This window comes from Danio aesculapii, chromosome 16, assembly GCF_903798145.1.
Source record: "Danio aesculapii chromosome 16, fDanAes4.1, whole genome shotgun sequence".
NCBI lineage: Eukaryota > Metazoa > Chordata > Actinopteri > Cypriniformes > Danionidae > Danio > Danio aesculapii.
This window is the reverse complement of record NC_079450.1, coordinates 52,858,449-52,878,286: the sequence shown is the minus strand read 5'-3', so window position 1 is coordinate 52,878,286 and position 19,838 is coordinate 52,858,449. Positions and strand designations below refer to the sequence as shown.

Here is a 19,838-nt window from a genome sequence, read left to right as displayed (position 1 = left end):
ACCAGCCAACCAGCCTTTTTTTAGCACGGATAGTTAGCATTTATATAATTAAACTTGACTATATATTCATATTCGAGTATATGATCTTTTAGACTAGTTTTGCCAACACAAACGTACTAAATGCAACACAAAACAGTCCTAGAAAACCCTTGCTTCCTGAACAGATAGTAAATAGAGCAACAAATCACTAAGACATAGGCTGCGTCCGAAATCGCATACTTCCGTACTATATAGTACGCTAAAAGACAAGTAGTATGCGAGACAAGTAGTATATCTGAATTAATAGAATTCATAAAACAGTATTCGCGAAGTACCCGGATGATGACTTTCAGCGAGATTCAGAAGTGTGCAACCGATGGATGCTAAGCTATCCCATTATGCACTGCAAAAGAATTCATTAATGGGATTGAAGTGACGCGGGTAGGTCATGTGATCATGACAAAATGGCGGATGTAGTACATCTGAGTTCCATTCGTAATACTTTTTTAATGGTCTAGTAATACGTTTAAATTCAAATGCAGTACCTACTGAGTAGTAGGTGATTTCGTACACAGCCATAGATTCCCATTCTTTATAATCTGTTTATGACCAAGAGTTCCATGCAGTGTCCCGCATCGCTCTCTCTTAAAGGGGCAGAACACAACAAGGGATAGTTACAAATTATGTCAGTGTTGTACAGTAGAAGTCAAAATTATTAGCCCTCCTGTGATGTTTTTGATGTTTAACAAAGTAAGGAATTTTTCCACAGTATTTCCTTCAATAATTTTTCCGATAATGTTGGGATTTGGTTTATTTCGGCTAGAATAAAATAAGTTTGTAATTTTATTAAAACCATTTTAGGGTCAATATTATTAGCCGTCTTAATATTTATTTTCAGTTTTCAGTTTATCGTTATACAATGATTTACCTAATTACCCTAACTTTGGGCTTCAACTGTATGTATACATTGACTGGAAGAACGAGAGCTTGAGTAAACGGTGTCTCAATTTTAATTTTGGGCTGAACTATCCCTTTCACCATCATCTAATAATGATTGAATTTACAATGATATACCTTAAAAAATATATCATAGATATGCTCAAATCAACATTATAAAAACGTTGCTTTATTTACCTCCTTCCCCATTTCCAAAAATGTCAACAACAAAACATTTTACTCATCCCGCTGTCTTCTTGCATCAGACTTGTTTCAGAAGAGGTTGAAACGTATTCTTCCGCTTACATTTTGATTCAAGTGTGCTAATGGTCCTGAGCAGTGGCCTGGTTTGCTGTTTGACAAGGTTGTCAACCGGTCAGGTCTTGCGCTCCTCCTGCTTGTCAGATCCTTTCAGCTAACATATCGGCCCCCCTATTTATTCCAGACAGATGCTGCTCTGACGTACGACGCGGTCCACATCGTGTCGGTCTCTTACCAGCACGCGCCGCAGATGACTGTCAACTCGCTGCAGTGTCATCGCCACAAACCCTGGAGGTTCGGAGGCCGCTTCATGAGTTTCATTAAAGAGGTAATGACAATCGCTCATGGCACTGCTGTCACAAACACTCCTGCTCTCCGGAGACAAGATAAGATATATTTAAGATATTGTTTAAATAATAGCTTCTCCGCCGAGCACTTGTCATTGAAGATCATTTAAAGTGGTTCTTTTTGCAATGGCGTTCATTGTATGCTACGACCCCGAAACAGATTTATTCACTTCAGCAGTGATTACATGTTTTTTACTGATGTTTGAATCAATGTTGAGTTTAATAAATGTGCTTTTAAATGGCCAAGTAACAAAAGATGTGCATTTCATTTTAAAGACAGACAGCACAAGTGTACTTTTCAAGCTAAAGAGTTTATCAAAGTTTTGCAGGATGTGATATTTTAGTATGATAAGGTATGACAACTTAAAAGTTGATGAAAGATAACTTAAGGGGAAACAAATGTTTACTTAAGGCAGATGGAGGGCCGGTGTCCTGCATATTTTAGTTCCAATCGCAATTAAACACACATGAACCAGCCAATTAAGCTCTTTCTTGGTATAATAGAAACTTTCAGGGAGGTGTGTTGAAGGAAGTTGGAGCTAAACTATGCAGGAGTTTGAACACCGCTGACTTAATGTTTCAAGATCATTTTATACCACATGTGTTGCCCCTGTAACCATGTATAAAAAATATCCATATAATTAGATTATTACAGGGTGGGCGGCATGGTGGCTCAGTGGTTAGCACTGTTGCCTCACTGCAAGATGGTCGGTGGTTCAAGTCCTGGCTGGGCCAGTTGGCATTGGACTTTGCATGTTCTTACTGTGTTGGCGTGGGTTTTCTTCCAGGTGCTCCGGTTTCCCCCACAGTCCAAACACATGCGCTATAGGGGAATTAAATTAACTAAATTGGACATAGTGTATAAGTGTGTGTGTGTGTGAATGTGAGAGTGTATGGGTGTTTTCAGTGCTGGGTTGTGGCTGGAAGGGAATCTGCTGTGTAAAACAACATATGCTGGAATAGTTGGCGGTTCAGTCCACTGTGGAATCCTCTAAAATGTCGAAAGAAAATGAATGACTGATTTTACAGGGTGGGTAATACAGTGTAACTAAAATCATTAAAGGTCTAATTATTTATATATATATATATATATATATATATATATATATATATATATATATATATATATATATATATATATATATATATATATATATATATATATGTATGTATATATATATATATATATATATATATATATATATATATATATATATATATATATATATATATATATATATATATACGTACATACATACATATATATATATATATATATATATATATATATATATATATATATATATATATATATATATATATATATATATATATATATATATATATATATACGTACATACATACATACATATATACATACATATATATATATATATATATATATATATATATATATATATATATATATATATATATATATATATATATACATACATACATATATATGTATAGTCAAGACAGAAATTATTCATACTTTTGGCAAAATCTGACTTAAAATTTTTGTTGAAGTGTAAATAAAAACTCTTGTACATCATCTTATTATCTTGGGAAGACTGCCCAATAAAAAGCTTACTGGTTTAATAAAAGTAACTTTAAGTCAAACCTGTAACCATTGACATTCATGGTAAAATAAACAAATACTATGAAAGCTGACATTTAGCCAACATTTAACCTTCAATAATTAGCCATCAATAAATGTTTTTACATCTAATAAATACGGCAACATTATTCAGAACGTATCTTTATTATTAAAGAGACTAAAAGTTCACCAAAAATAATGTTTGATTTTACTCACCATTTGCTCGACCCCACGTATTTCCAAACCTTTATGACTTTCCAATTTCTGCTTAACAAGGATGGTATTTTGTAAAATGTTACAAATACTATGGAAGTCAAAAATTACAAGTTTCCAACGATTTTCAAAGTAACATAAGTGAGTGCAAAAAAAAAACTCAAAACTGGTTTGTGACAAGTGTAGGGTGAGTAAATGATGACAGGTTTATCATGTTTTACCTGATCACTGTTCACCATCCACGTTAATTGCCTCATTTAAAGTACAGTTGATTGCAGCTTGAAGTTTTCGTTCACTCTGTTCTGGCACTGCTCTGCTAAACTCGCAGTGTCCCACTTTTTCATCACCGTGTGCTTCGCACGCAAATGTGCTCGTCATAATCAGCTCTTCTTTCAGCTCACAAGAGAGACTTTGATTGGGACTCATAATAGGCAGATTAGAGTTGTTGAACACAGCTCTGTGGAGCCTCGTGTATGAGAGAAGAGCAAAATGAAGGCCATGGAGTTGGCGTGGAGAACATTAGCCATGTTTCCATCTAAAGATGCGAATTAAATTTCTGCACAAAACTGAAATATCGCATAAAATATTTGCGAATAGAGCGCCGTTTCCATCCAACGAGTACAAGAAACCAAAATAGCCACTTCCTGATAAACTGGCACCAAATATCAAAAAAATGAGAGTTACTTCATTATGCGAAGGTCTTTTTCATATATAATAACTTACTTGTGTCTTAGAACACATAGACATATCATAGTCAAATCCTATTAGAATCATCTCCACTCGCACTTCTTGGAAGATTTGAACATTCCCCTTAAGTTTTTCATGTCTTTCTCGTATATACCATTTCAAAATGTTTGGACCTCATCGTCCACCCAAACACACTTGTCACTTTCTGCCATTTTTGTTATCACCTGATCTATTTCATATACATATACACTAGATATTGCATACAGACCCTGAGCATGCGTCAATAGCGCTGCCATATTTGTACAGTGCTCCCATGACAAAAGTCATTCAACCAAACTAATGCCGAGTTCAGACTGCATGGTTTTAGGCCTGATTTTGACTCGCCGATAGGTTTTGTGAAATCACAGGCAAATCGCTGCTCGTTTACGTGAGTGATAATCATACAGTATGAACTATCAAAGACGCGATATGAGAGAATCGTCGATGAGTCGGCGGCACCCGTGAGATATTTGGCATGCTAAATATCTGGAGCTGTCGGCGATTCAAATCGTGCCGTGTGAAATGTTTTCTGATTGAAAATAACATCAGCGATCACCTACAGCCAATGAGAGAGCAGCATTCACTAGTACGGTTACCTGCAGGCCAGCGGGAGGTTAAAAGTGCTCATTTTCAGTTTATTTGGACCCAAGAAATGAAGGATAAACTAGTGGAAATATGGTAGAAACACGTCAAACAGACACAGAAAAATAAAAATAGGAGAAATTGTTAATTCTCTTCAAAAGCCAGGTGAGCAACACACGTTTCTAAAGCTAAAGCCTTGTTTTTCCATTATGTAGTTAATAACGAAAGATATATTACGGGACCTCGAGTTGTTTCCATGTCACTTCTCGCGTTTGTTTTGTTGTGAGACGTAGCTCGGACAAAGTTGTCTGTGATTCTTCCTATTTTACTAATCATGCAGTGTGAACTCTCCTGTCGCCGATCCATCCTATAGTGTAAACACAGCACCGACAGAACGATAACCCAGATAGTCATGCAGTGTGAAAACATCCATGACATGACTACTTTAAAAATCATGCAGTCTGGACTCGGCATTAGTCAAGACCAAAACCAATCAGAAGATGCAGGACTTTTGGGCTGCGCACGGGTGTAGTAACCAACAAAAAACACAAAGAAAACAAACATTTCATAGATAAGATTTCGTTTTTTACACTTTTGTATGTTACGAACTTTTGTGCTAAACAATTAACGCTATTGATAATAAAACAGTCACTTACGGCATTCACCATAAGGCAAAGTAGCACCACCTCGCACTAAATACTAGGCTAGTTTTGTTGAATAAAATCAGAAACTTTTATTATTGACTGCCAAGTAAAGTAACGGCTAGATTTTGAAGTAACTTATTAGGGTGCCTGATAACATAACAGTGTCTGTGCCTCAATGTGCATACTTTCTACCCTAAATAATTGAATATTACAAATGTTATATACCATTTAGATCAGAAAGGTGGATATGCACATTGAGATGCAGGGATATTGATGGTTCACATGAGTCGTACATAACGGGGATTCATTCACAGACGAATCGCTCCCTCCGTTAGAATTAGAAGATAAAGCAGGAGAGGGGGTGTGTTTCAGGACATGTAGGACATTTCCATGCAGACAACACACGCTCTTTGTTGGCAATGCTCGTGTAGTGTATATATAATGTATATGTATATGATGTATATATATATATGTATATGATGTGTATATATATATATATATATATATATATATATATATATATATATATATATATATGCATATATTTGTATATATCTTGAGCTCTGGATGGCCAGTCCTTCACTACACCTTGGTACCAAATTCATTTCAAAGGAGCGCTACCCTGTACTAAAATGGTGACGCATTCCTTCCAATAGACAACAATAGCATAGGCGACATCTAATGTAAATATCAATGGATCTGTTTAAATAAAATCACACTTATTTTTGATGCGCATGCTGGAATTTATCCGGTAAATGCATTTCCATTGAAGCTTATGCGCATTTATCAAATAAAAAGTTTATCCTCAGTCACTTTTAAAAAAAAAATGCACATTTTCAAAATTTATGCGCATCTTGGCCTTTACATCCAGGGTTTTTTTATGCGATATTCCAAAAATGCACATAAAAATAGGTGGATGGAAACGCTGCTATTGTCTTTCATAGGCATACACACGTTCCTGCGAACACTCATGAACAAGAACGGAGGTGTTTCATTTGGAAGAGGTTACGGCGAGGCCTGCAGATCAGTGTGTGTTATTTGAGGGAGGAGTTCTCGGTGCGAGGAACGAAGGGGGGAATGGAGAGGAGGAGTTGCAATGTAATTTTTTTTTCTTCTCTCTCTAGAGACTGCTGCAAGTGAGATGGTCGTTAATTAGGACTGAGGTCTTAGGGGAAGCTGTGTCTGAGGCGCTGGGATGTAAAATGTAATTAAAAAGGAAATAGAAGCTGCGAGTGTGTGGTTGCGAGAGTGTACGTGTGTGTGTGTGCCATACTTGGACAAAATACAGAATTGAAGAACTGGCCTCTTGTCGGTTCATGAGTGTGAATTTGAATGAATTTGGACACAAACCATAGGATGTTGAATTGGAATTGAAGTTTTTTGGGATCGCAATTCAATAGATTTGTTATTAGCCTAATAAATCATATAATTACTCGATTCTTTTTGACATGTTCCCCTATTTTTGCTTAATATGTAAAAGACATGATCTTCAACTGCAAACTTTGGCCAAACTACATTTCTTTTAAACTTGTTCAATGCTGTCAAAACATTTAAAGGCACAGCTCACCCAAAATTAACATTTACTTAACATTTTTTCAAACATTTGTAATATATATTTAACACATATAATAAATATGTGTTAAATAAAGCAAGTCAATTTATTACATTTAATTATGAAGTAAACCTAGTTTTTGCAGAAATTTCGCATTTGGTTACTTTCCAACACAACCTAAAAACAACCAAATATCAACGTCTAATGATGGTACAGCTTAGTCTATGTCTAATGATGGTACCCCCATGACATCTATTATACATTGGATTTTGGTTGCCATACCAGACGAATAGATGTTAGTATTTGACTTGAACATGACATTGGTTTAAGATCTTGGCATGACGTTGGATTTTGGTTATTTACCAATGCAACCTAAAATCAGTGGTGGATTTAGGCATGGGCAGTATGGGGGATTGACCAGGGCGGCATCTTGTCAGGGGCGGTATGGGGACATCCAACATCCAATAGGGTTGTCGTCGTTTGCCTAGAGCGCCAGTTAGGCTTGCGCCGCTCCTGCCTAAAATCAACAAAACATCAACGCTATTTCACGCCATTATTGGATGTCAAATTAGCATTGTCCTTAGACACCGGCGAATGTCCATACAGATGTCCATAGAGCAGTGGATATTAACGTGCATGCGCACTGACTTTATAAAGACATTGTGTGCGACTCATTGCAGAAAGACTTGAATTACAAATATATCAAATAAAAGTTGGGAAATTTCATATTCAAGCGAGAACTCTTAGTCTTGTCTGTCACTGTGCTGTGTATCTATGTAAAGGCCATAGATATTTACATTAGATGTCACCTACGCTATTATTGTCTATTGTAAGGAATGGTCAATAGAGCCGCCATTTTAGTTCAGGGTAGCACTGCTTTGAAATGAATGTGGGACCAAGGTGCAGTGGAGGACTGGCCATCCAGAGCCAGAGATATATACACATATATACATATATCTTTGATCAGGAGTTTTCCTGGTGGTCAGTATGCAAATGTTTTTCTAAATTACGAAAATTATAATTTTACATCACTTTTCTACATCGATGGATAACATCTCCTGCTTTCACTTCTCATTCTAACGGAGGGAGTGATTCGTTTGTGAATGAATCCCCGTTATGAACGACTCGTTCACTTAGCTGACAATAATACAAGTTTCTTGTACTGCAGCATATTGTTGTCATATTTCATTTACATTGTTTGCTGATTTTATTCAACAAAACTAGCATAAGCTTTGAATTTAGTGCGAGTTGGTGCTACTTTGCCTTATGATCAGTATATTAAGAGACTGTATTATCATCAATAATGCTACTTGTTTAGCACAAAAGTTCGTAAAATACAAAAAACAAAAAACGTTAAAAACAAAATCTTACCTATGAAGTGTTGTTCGCCCGTTACTACACCCGTTCACAGCGCTAGGGTCCAGCATTTTCAGATTGGCTTTGGTCTTGACTAGTACAGTTGAATGACATTTGTTCTGGGAGCACTGTACAAATGTGGCGGCCCCAATGACGCATGCTCTGGGTCCATATGCGATATCTAGAGTATTTATCTATGCATAAAGGCTACAAACATCAGTGATCTCTGTGGCTCTGACACGCACGTGGAAACAGTGGGCGGGGAGAACCAGCTCATTTGCATTAAAGGCAAAGGCAACAAAAACAGCTACAATGTCTAAACAGCTCAAATTTCCCAAATTTAAAAAGGTATAATAAATATTCGGATGGGTATTTTGAGATGGGTACTTTTCTGGAGACACAAAAGACTTATATTAAATCTTGCAAAGGGGGTAAAATAGGTACCCTTTAAAGTGTAAACCCAAACAATTCACCCACCCAAATGACCTCAAAAATAGAAGTGGATTGAAATACTAGATGTAAACCAGAATGTGTTTCAATCATCATTTTGTGGTCAAAAATGCATCTTCATACACTACTAGGTGTGAACTGAGCCTTATTTAAGGTAAATTCAAATTGGGCAAACTGGACTGAAATTAAATCAGCGTTTTCAGTTAAATTCCGAATGGTCTTAATTAATGGAAATCTCTCTGTGTTTCTTTAAAGTCTCACTGGGATGGCCTGACCGGACGGCTGTGCTTCAACAGAACCACAGGTCTACGCACAGACTTTGATCTTGACATTGTCAGTCTTAAGGAGGACGGCCTTCAAAAGGTAAACCACAACACAAACACATAACAACTCTCTTGAATAGACACAACGTAGAGCACATATTTGATAACAAACATTGTGTTATGTCTTAAAGGTCCAGTGAAGTGCTTTGAAATGTGCAATTTTTATTCAATATTTGATGTAATCTCATGAAGAGATGATGGGACATAGAGTAACTCCTGCCCTTTGTGAAAAAAACAGCCAATAGAGTTTTGTTTTTCTCGCAGTTCTGCCAATGAAATCGGTTGAGCTCAAGCACATCAAACGGAAAGCAAATGAGAGGAAGGGGCGGGGAATCTAGAAGGCATTTGATTGGTCAAGATTTGATGAGAGGTTGCATGAATACATTAATTCAGTCAGGTGGAAGTGATAAACTGCAAGCTTTGGATGTTTAAATCAGTGCTAATTGTGTCACTGTTTTGGAGCTAATTAGCTTATAGACATCTTTAAAACTTACATACTGATTCTAACATATATTAATATATTATTAAAAATATATTTTTAAATTTATTGGACATTTAAAGTTGTTCTTGCACAGATAGTAACCCGAGGAGAGTTCGAGTGGTTCAAACGACCCCCCCCCCCCCCCAACCCCCCATTATACTTTTAAACTGTTCCTTATATGAGCTCCTTTGTCCTGTTTTTGACAGCTGTGTCACTATAAATTATGAAAATGACTGCCCAGGCTTTAAGACCTGGTGAAATCATCTTATTATGGCTGTTTTCCAGCTTCATAACAAGTAGTACTTGAACTATGGTCCATGTTTTTACCTTCATGAAATCATATATTTTTAGTAATAACTTAATCAGTATTGGTGATTGCAAATAATTGTTTTTTAATGAGTCCATCTAGCTTTTCCCAGTACTGGGTTGCGGCTGAAAGGGCATCCGCTGTGTAAAACATATGCTGGAATAGTTAGCGGTTCATTCTACTGTGGCAACCCCTGATAAATAAGGGACTAGGCTAAAGGAAAATGAATGAATGAGTTCTTCTAGCTGCTTAAGAAGATGTGCAGTCTGTCTGAGATGTGATCAATAAGGAAGCTCGTCTTTCATGTTGACTTATATTGTAATGTTAAATAGAGAATTTTTTTTTTTTGAGTATTATTAACTTTAGACCTTAGTTTTAAAACACAAAATGTGAACCACTTAATATCCCTATATTACATTTTGTTTTATTATTACTATTAATATTATTATATTTTGTTTAGGGTTAACACAGGAAAAGTTATAAGTGCCAGACAGATTGTTTAATATTTAATTATATTATTTTATTATAATATAATTAAATATTAAACAATCTGTTTGGCACTTATAACTTTTCCTGTTTTACAATATAGTGGGGAAAATAAGTATTGCCACCATTTTTTTTGTGTGTGTGTTCATGTCACCATTGTCATGTCAACACCCCGGATGTTGATAACAACTAAAGAAATCCATACATGCTAAAAAATTATAATAACAATAAAATAAAATAAATAAATAAATCAAATTAGTTTACAAATTAAGTTATGTGAAAGGCCAGACAGAATCTGCGGACATTTTTTGCTGTTTCTGCTGAGAATTTTGTAAAAAATCGGCAGATTTATGCAGAATGATTTTATAAGTATCATTACTAAAACCTTAATGTATGAAATAAAAAATAATACCTTTTAAACTGTTATTTAATATTTACGATGCAAATCCAATTAGTTCCACTTGTTTGGTAAACAAAGCAAGTCTTTCATATAATATATTTACTTAAAGACATATACAATACTACTTTACAAATTGTACTGTAAATAAATCATATGAACATTTTAATATTATAATTATTATATTGCAATAAAATTAGTGAAATTAATTTAAAAACTGAATAAATATAAATTTACACACATTTACACAAGTAAATACATAGACTAAATGATAGGCTAAAAATCTGTAGAAATCTGGGCATAGTTGTGTGTAATGAAATGAAATGACGCAGGGAAAAAGTATTGAGCACATGAAGAAAGGAAGGTGTGGAAAGGCAGTGAATTCCAGACAGCAGCTGAAATCTCTCAGTAGTTCTTCAGCCACCCTCTGCCCTTCCTCAGTGTAAATGAATATTAGCTGCTTCAGTCCAACATCTACATTAGCAGGAGGATGAAGATGAAACCAGAGTGGACATTTCAGCAAGACAATGATCCAAAACTCAGCCAAGGGAACTCTGGAATGCTTTCAGAGAAAGAAAATCAAGCTATAGAATGGCCCAGCCAATCACCTGACTCGAATCCAATAAAAAATACAAAATGAAGATCAGATTTGATAGACGAGACCCACAGAAGCATCACGATTTTTACACTTAGTTGAAGCCTGAGCAATACATGTGACTTCATTGTCCATATGAGAGGCGTCTTTAAGCTGTCGTCACCAAAAAACCTTAAATATAAAGTATTAAATACGTTTGAGTAGTTGAGTACATTCTCCTTGTGTTATTCCATTGCTATTACACAGAACTCATATTTCAGATTTGTTTTTTGTTTTCTTTAATTTTTGTGTTTGTATTGTTTGGATTTTTACCAAAATCTGGTTCAATTCCATGTCAATAGCTCCTTTAGAAATATTCTCAGGAAAACACATTTCAAGAGTTCACACTTAGCTGATAATCAATAAAGTGTATTTGGCATGCTGTCCCGGGAGAGAGCCCTGAGCTCGTAATATCCTCGAGCCCGGGGCTCCCTCCCGTTAGAAGGGCGAGAGGGGAGTTCGAGCTCAGGTAGGTCTCGAGAACTCCCCTGTTGACGCCGCGTGAGAAGTGTAAACTAGGGTTGTTTTCGGTGATCATTTGGTTTAATCTATTTCTATGGTATATGTTTTTGGACGGTGGGAGGAAACCGGGGGACCCGGGGAAAACCCACGCGAACACGGGGAGAACATGTAAACTCCGCACAGAAACACCAACCAGCCTGATAGAAGGTTGGACCAGCGGTGTTCTTGCTGTGAGGCAACAGTGCTAGCCACTGTTGCCTCACGTGTCACCCTATCGGAAAAAAGAGGGAGGAAGTTGGGGTGGAAGGAGGGGGAAGCTTCAAGACGAAGATAACTGGAGTGAAAAACTCTGGTTATTTATAATACTTCCGTAATTATCTGATGGGTCACATTACGGAGCTAATGAGGAGCCAGCCGTGTTGATCATAAGCACGTGATCCTCTCGAAATGAGTTTATAAATAAACCACACGAAGTGTTTATTATCTACATTATCATATAATATTATTTATAAAAAAATTATATAAAGCTTACATTTTAAATACATATGTGTAAATAAATACTTTAGTTGTAAAGCTGTATGTTAAGCAATTATAAACATTTAAAAACTGCATATTGTAATACTGTCATGGATTGGTCAGGCTCTCACGACCCCCACTCACGAAGATCACCATCACCTGACTTCTAATGAGCACACAGCTGCATCACATTCACGAGCACCAGATAAAAGCACAGCACTCCAGTCGCTCATTGTCCGGGCTCGTCTCGACGAAAGCGGACAACTGAGCGACCACTCAGCGTAGTCATCCTCAGCTAAAACAAACGATTTACTTACCTGTTCTCTTTGTATTCCTCCTAGTCTTCCTGGTCCTCCCGAATCGTCCTGTCTTCCAGTCCTTCCAAGTCTGTGTCATCCTCTGTCAGCTGTATCTGGTGTGTGCTGTCCATCCTCGTGTATTCCTGTTACCCAGCCACGGAGGAAAAGACCCCAACATCATTCCTGATCCTCCTGGCTATCCTTCATGTGCTCCTTGTTGTCATTTAATAAACACCCTAACGTTTCCTTACCTCTGTCTCCTGTCCGCTTCATAACAGAAGCCCGGACCTTTAACGACGACAACATGAGCACCCCCGATCACCTTCAAGAGCTGGTGGACCAGTTGAAGCGGATTCTACAGCCACCAGCTCCACTTTCCAACGCACCACCAGCACCGAGCACTTCCGCCTCCACAGTTTCTTCTTCGGCCCTTCCTTCCAGTCCCATGGCCCGACCAGCGCCCTACTCAGGCGGAGCGGGGGAGTGCAATGGTTTTCTGTTACAATGTTCCCTCATATTCGAAATGCAACCTTCTCTATATCCCACAGATAAGTCGAAGATCGCCTACATCGTATCTCTACTCTCTGGACCTGCACTTAAATGGGCTGAGACGATCTGGAACCAAGCCGGGCCGGTCATGAATTCCATCACTACCTTCACGGAGTATTTCAAAGAGGTGTTTGGACGTTCTGATGGGGAAGTAGCCGCTGGAGAGCAGCTGTATCATCTAAAGCAAGGTACTCTATCTACACAGGAATATGCTCTCCGGTTTCGCACTCTAGCAGCTGCAAGTGGATGGAATGAGAGATCGTTGTTGACCACGTACCGGCTCGGCTTGGAACCCACGCTCCGAATCCAACTGGCCACATTAGATGATACAATGGGTCTGGAGAGATTCATCCAACATTCTCTCCGATGTTCCGATCGTCTCCGTTCCTATCAACAGGACACCATCACCCCCTCGTCTGCACTCCTCCAATCGCCTGAGTCAACAGCCTCTCCAGAACCAGAACCCATGATAATAGAGTCTGGAAGACTGACATCAGCGGAACGACAGAGGAGGCTGACCCGGGGTCTGTGTCTATACTGCGGTGTCAGTGGACACACCCGTATGGAGTGTCCCCTTCGTCCCATTCGGACTTCAGTGAGTGTATTCAGTACGAATATTGAACAATGTAAACCACTTACTACCACCGTACAAATAACTACTGCCTCTATTTCTCTCCTTGTCACAGCCCTCATCGACTCCGGGTCAGCAGGGAACTTCATCTCCCAATCCCTCTGTCGTCAACTCCACCTCCGTACTGAGGCGTCCTCGCATATATACCAGATACAACCGATAACCCAGTGCACTCGATCTTCGACCCGTATCCATCGACAATGCGAAGACATCCTTCTTCAAGTGGGGTTGTTACATCAAGAGAGGATTCAATTTCTGGTTCTGGAGGGTGCAAATATGGACATCATTCTAGGGCGCCCGTGGCTGGTGAAGCACGATCCCATCATCTCTTGGGGCACAGGAGAGATAAAGAAATGGGGATCTGGATGTACACCTGCCTGTTTTCCAAATCTCCCTCTTCAAGGTCGGAACCCCATTTCTTTGTTTGCAACATCGGTCGAGAGCCCTCCTGAGAAGCAGTCTATCCACATTCCTAAGGAGTACAGCTCCTTTCATGATGTCTTCTGCCCCAAGAGAGCTTCCCAGCTACCGCCGCATCGGCCATGGGACTGCGCGATCGACCTAGTTCCAGATGCCCAGTTGCCAAGAGGTAGGATCTACCCGCTCTCGCTTCCAGAGAATCAGGCAATGGAAGATTACATAAGGGAGGCTCTGAGTCAGGGGTACATACGTCACTCAAAATCACCAGCCGCCTCAAGCTTCTTCTTTGTGGCCAAGAAGGACGGAGGGCTGCGTCCATGCATCGACTACAGGGTCCTAAATAACGGTACAGTAAAATACCGATATCCCCTTCCTCTGGTACCAGCCGCTTTGGAACAGCTCCGAGAAGCTAAAGTCTTCACTAAATTGGACCTCCGCAGCGCGTATAATCTGATAAGAATACGTGAGGGGGACCAATGGAAGACAGCATTCGTGACCCCTACTGGCCACTATGAATATGAGGTCATGCCTTACGGTCTGGTCAACGCCCCCTCCGTATTCCAAAACTTCATTCATGAAGTCCTCCGGGAGTTTCTTCACCACTGTGTAATAGTGTACATAGATGACATCCTCATTTACTCCCGGAGTGAGGCCGAACATCGCCAACACGTTGCGGAGGTCCTACACACATTGAGAGAACATCACCTCTACCTCAAAGCGGAGAAATGCTCATTCCACCAGAAGTCGATTCATTTCTTGGGATACATCATTGACCAAACCGGTATACGTATGGATGGGAAGAAAATTGAGGCTGTTCTATCCTGGTCAGAACCCACTTCCATTAAGGAGCTCCAGAGGTTTCTTGGGTTGCTAACTTTTATAGACGGTTTATCAAGGACTACAGCAGGATTACATCACCTCTCACTAATCTCCTCAAGGGTAAACCCAAAGGACTGGAGTGGACCAAAGAAGCAGCCGCAGCCTTCCGCCTTCTTAAGAAGGAGTTCACAAGGGCCCCACTCCTGACTCATCCTGACCCAAATCTTCCTTTCGTGGTGGAAGTGGACGCATCCACCACCGGCGTCGGGGCAGTATTATCTCAACATCATGATACACCGCCCCGACTGCATCCCTGTGCCTATTTCTCTCGGAAGTTGAGCCCGGCGGAGCAGAATTACAGCATAGGAGACAGGGAGCTTCTAGCAATCAAGCTAGCCTTGGAGGAGTGGCGTCACTGGTTGGAGGGAGCCAAACATCCGTTCCAGGTGATCACAGATCACAAAAACCTCCAATACATCAAAGAGGCCAAGAGACTATGTCCACGTCAAGCCAGATGGTCACTTTTCTTCTCACGTTTTGATTTCTCCATTTCCTATCGTCCAGGACCCAAGAATCTAAGAGCAGACGCTCTCTCTCGTTTACACGAGCATCACGATCATGAAGAACTCCCAACGAAGATTCTCCCGAACACATCTCCATTTGTCCGATCACCTGGAACGCTCCTCCAGTCGTTGCCACTCCGGAAGCCCCTGCTCCGCCGGGATGCCCTCCTCATCGGCAGTTCATACCACCTGAACACCGGGTAGATCTGATCCACTCCTTACATACCTCGCTAGGCACTGGACATCCAGGGATCAACAATACTCTCTCGCTAGTATCCCAACGATTCTGGTGGCCAAACATGGCAAGGGATGTGAGGCAATATGTTCAGGGCTGTAAGGACTGTGCCCAATCCAAGAGCCCACGTCATCTACCCGCTGGAAAGCTCCATCCCTTGCCGATTCCGAACCGTCCCTGGTCACACCTAGGAGTGGACTTTATCACTGATCTCCCTTCGTCAGAAGGTAATACCTGTATTCTAGTCATAGTAGATAGATTCTCAAAGTTTGTCAAACTAATCCCTCTGAAAGGTCTTCCCACAGCCTTTGAAACTGCCGACAATATCTTTAATCAAGTCTTCAGGTCATTTGGTATTCCAGAAGATATTGTGTCGGACAGAGGTCCACAGTTCATCTCACGTCTATGGAAAGCCTTCTTCAAGCTCCTAGGTGTGGCCGTCAGCCTCTCTTCTGGATATCATCCCCAAACCAACGGGCAGACAGAGAGGAAGATTCAGGAGGTGGGACGGTTCCTGAGGACCTTCTGCAGTGGTCACCAGAACTCCTGGAGCCAGTATTTGGCTGGGCAGAATATGCCCAAAACTCACTGCGGCAACCCTCCACCGGACTCCACGCCATTCCAGTGCGTCCTGGGCTTCCAACCACCGCTCTTTCCCTGGGATGGCGAACCATCTGATGTCCCCGCAGTGGATCACTGGTTCCGGGAGAGCGAGAGAGTCTGGGACGAGGCTCATCAACATCTGCAGAGGGCAGTCCGTCGAAGCAAGGTAACCGCCGATAGGAGAAGGTCTGAAGAACCCAGATACACACCCGGACAAAAGGTGTGGCTATCCACCCGGGACATACGCATGCGACTGCCCTCTCGCAAGTTAAGTCCCCGATTTGTTGGTCCCTTCACCATCGTGGAACAGGTTAACCCCGTCACCTACAAACTACAATTACCCTCTCACTACCGTATTCACCCTACATTCCACGTATCACTCCCTGAAACCCTATCACGATCCTGTTCTTCCCTCCACAGAGCCTGACCACGAAGAGGAACCCCCTCCTCCACTGCTCCTAGAAGAAGGAGCCGTCTACGCAGTGAAGGAGATCTTGCGTTCCCGACGTCGTGGTGGCCAGTTGGAGTACCTGGTGGACTGGGAAGGGTACGGCCCCGAAGAAAGGACATGGGTTCCCAGAGCTGATATTCTCGATCCTAGTCTCATGGTGGAGTTTCATGAGAGCCACCCTGAGTTCCCAGCGCCTAGAGGCAGAGGGAGACCACCACGGCGTCGGAGGTGTCGGCCCTCAGGAGCGGGCCCTGGGGAGGGGGGTACTGTCATGGATTGGTCAGGCTCTCACGACCCCCACTCACGAAGATCACCATCACCTGACTTCTAATGAGCACACAGCTGCATCACATTCACGAGCACCAGATAAAAGCACAGCACTCCAGTCGCTCATTGTCCGGGCTCGTCTCGACGAAAGCGGACAACTGAGCGACCACTCAGCGTAGTCATCCTCAGCTAAAACAAACGATTTACTTACCTGTTCTCTTTGTATTCCTCCTAGTCTTCCTGGTCCTCCCGAATCGTCCTGTCTTCCAGTCCTTCCAAGTCTGTGTCATCCTCTGTCAGCTGTATCTGGTGTGTGCTGTCCATCCTCGTGTATTCCTGTTACCCAGCCACGGAGGAAAAGACCCCAACATCATTCCTGATCCTCCTGGCTATCCTTCATGTGCTCCTTGTTGTCATTTAATAAACACCCTAACGTTTCCTTACCTCTGTCTCCTGTCCGCTTCATAACAAATACATCTTAGTAAATATTTTAGTGCAGAAAAATATGATACCAGCCGACAAGCTAATCCAGCAAAAATAAAGGCTTATAATGTGACAAAAAAAGGGTTTTGAGAAAAGAACCACCCATTTCACCAGGCTGGCTACGGGCCTGAGCACATATATGATAACAAAGCTCTTGTTCTGTCTTAAAGCTGTTCTTGCACAGCGGGAGGGACGAAATGATCAAAAGCTGTTGTCTTCAGCTAATGCGTGCCTGTTAAACAACATGCAATAACTCACTTTTGTTTTGCATATTGGATTATGCCAGAAACTCACACGCTGCCTCAAAACAAAACAAAAAATGTCTCTAAGTATTGTTTCTTCCCTTAAAATAACCTTCTGAAGTAGCAGTAACTGAAAGCCTCTTGCACCTTGTCTCATTTGGTCACCGTTGCCGTGCAAATAAAGAGCAATTTGTGTCTTCCGTTTAATTTACCTCCTAACAAGGAAGCAAATGAGGTGTTTAAACATAAGCATAAGTTAGTGGATCATAAAGCAAATTGGATTAGTGTACAAAGCGATGTTAATTACAAGCCTCCGTTAATGACCGGCTGAAGTTTCACGTAGCATGCTTTGCTGCTGGAATGGGGTATGCGAATATATGTGGAATGTAATGTAAAGTCATGTAAGATTAGAACTGCTGTTTTATTGATTAGTCAATGAATTGTCTGGTGGAGTGTGGCAAAGCGCAAAGTAAAGGCTGATTTATACTTCTGAATCGAGTGATCGGCGTGATCCACTGCGCATGCCTTGTATGTAGTCTTTTATACTTATACAATAACACCTTCAAAACGATAGCTGCCATTAGTGTCGTTCCTCTGTGTCGCGTTTCTTCGCGGGTGTTTTGTTTTTTCTGAACGCTACTTTAACGTACAAGTAACTCAAACTCGCTCATTCAAAGGGAGTAACAGTGCAATAACTTTAATCATAAGGTAAACACAAAACATCTTGAGCTCCTTTACAGGACTCAACACTAAGCGCTGGCTCCATCACCGTGCATTCACACAGGGTTCCCGCGGGTCCTTAAAAAGTTTTTAAATGTCTTAAATTTAAATCCGGGAAATTAAGGTCTTAAATTGTCTTTAAATTTACCGTAAAGTGGCTGTTAGGTATTAATTTTTCAGCCGGTGTCCTTAATGACGGTAGGGAAGCACAGTGGTCCACCGTAAAACATCTAATAGTTGATTCATTTAGTATGTGTGAAACCAACACAATCTCACGGCAAGTCGTAACTTTTTTTTTTAGTTGCTAATTCGTACGAATTCGTACAATCTAATTCGTACAATTTGGTACGATTTGCTTATCCTCCAATGACGGTTGGGTTTAGGGGCGGGGTTAGGTGCCATGCCTCCTTTTTAAAATCGTACCATTTCGTACGACTGAACTCGTACGAGTTCGTACGAATTAGCCACTAAACTGTCGAAACGTAAAATACTTACGTTTTCTCGTGAGATCAGGCTGGTGAAACAGGAGCGAAATGACAGTCTCCGTGATCTATTAGCTTATTACGGGTCGGTCGGCTACAGACGCTTACGTCGGTCTGCACCTGCTTGCTGTCATTACGCGGTTGTTGAGGTGAGGTTCAAAATGCAACGATAAGAAACTGTACATTTAACGACGTGGCAATGAGGCAATGTGTAAATTCTGTAAAAAGACCTTTTCGTTAGGGACCGTGGGGCTCAAAGCCGTGTTGAAAACGCGACGCGTGCCGCTTTGTTTACGGATTTAAATGCGTTTGTGAGCTCGCGATCCTCTGCCGTTTGTAGTTGCTATGGCCACCGTCAGCTGTTCGTACAGTACACACGTGTGGCAAGTTTCAAAATAGTTCAGCTTCTGCCACTGTGTGGATTAATACTGAATGTCTGTTGTTGTTTTTATATATGGTTAAGAGTAGAGGAATATGCTGGTGTTAAACTGCATTGCTTTAATGCACTCCTGCATTGGGCTCACACATACACTCTGCACTCTGACTACTTTAAAATTGTTGATAAGCCGTGGTGGACGTTTCTCTCGGTCTCGTGCTGAACGCAATCGACCAATTGCAACAGACTGGGTCATCGGACCAATCACAGCAGATTAGCCTCATGCTAAGGAGGGGTTTGGGAACAAATGAATCACTGAACAAATCATATGGGAGTCGTTAGGATAATTAGGTAAAAATAAATGCACATAATAAGTCAATGAAAGTGTTTTTAGATCTTGTCTACATATCAGACTGTTGTTGGAAACCCCCAAAACCAAAACATGA

At 40.7% G+C, this 19,838-nt stretch overlaps 1 protein-coding gene across 1 annotated transcript in view; it reads left to right on the top strand.

Annotated features, from left to right (window-relative positions):
- grik3 (glutamate ionotropic receptor kainate type subunit 3) overlaps positions 1-19,838 on the top strand; it is a 248,163-nt gene that overhangs the window by 151,577 nt on the left and 76,748 nt on the right. The window contains exons 7-8 of the mRNA XM_056474801.1: positions 1,361-1,504; positions 8,902-9,009. Coding sequence (XP_056330776.1) covers positions 1,361-1,504; positions 8,902-9,009 — 252 coding nt within the window. The remainder of the gene's footprint in view (positions 1-1,360; positions 1,505-8,901; positions 9,010-19,838) is intronic.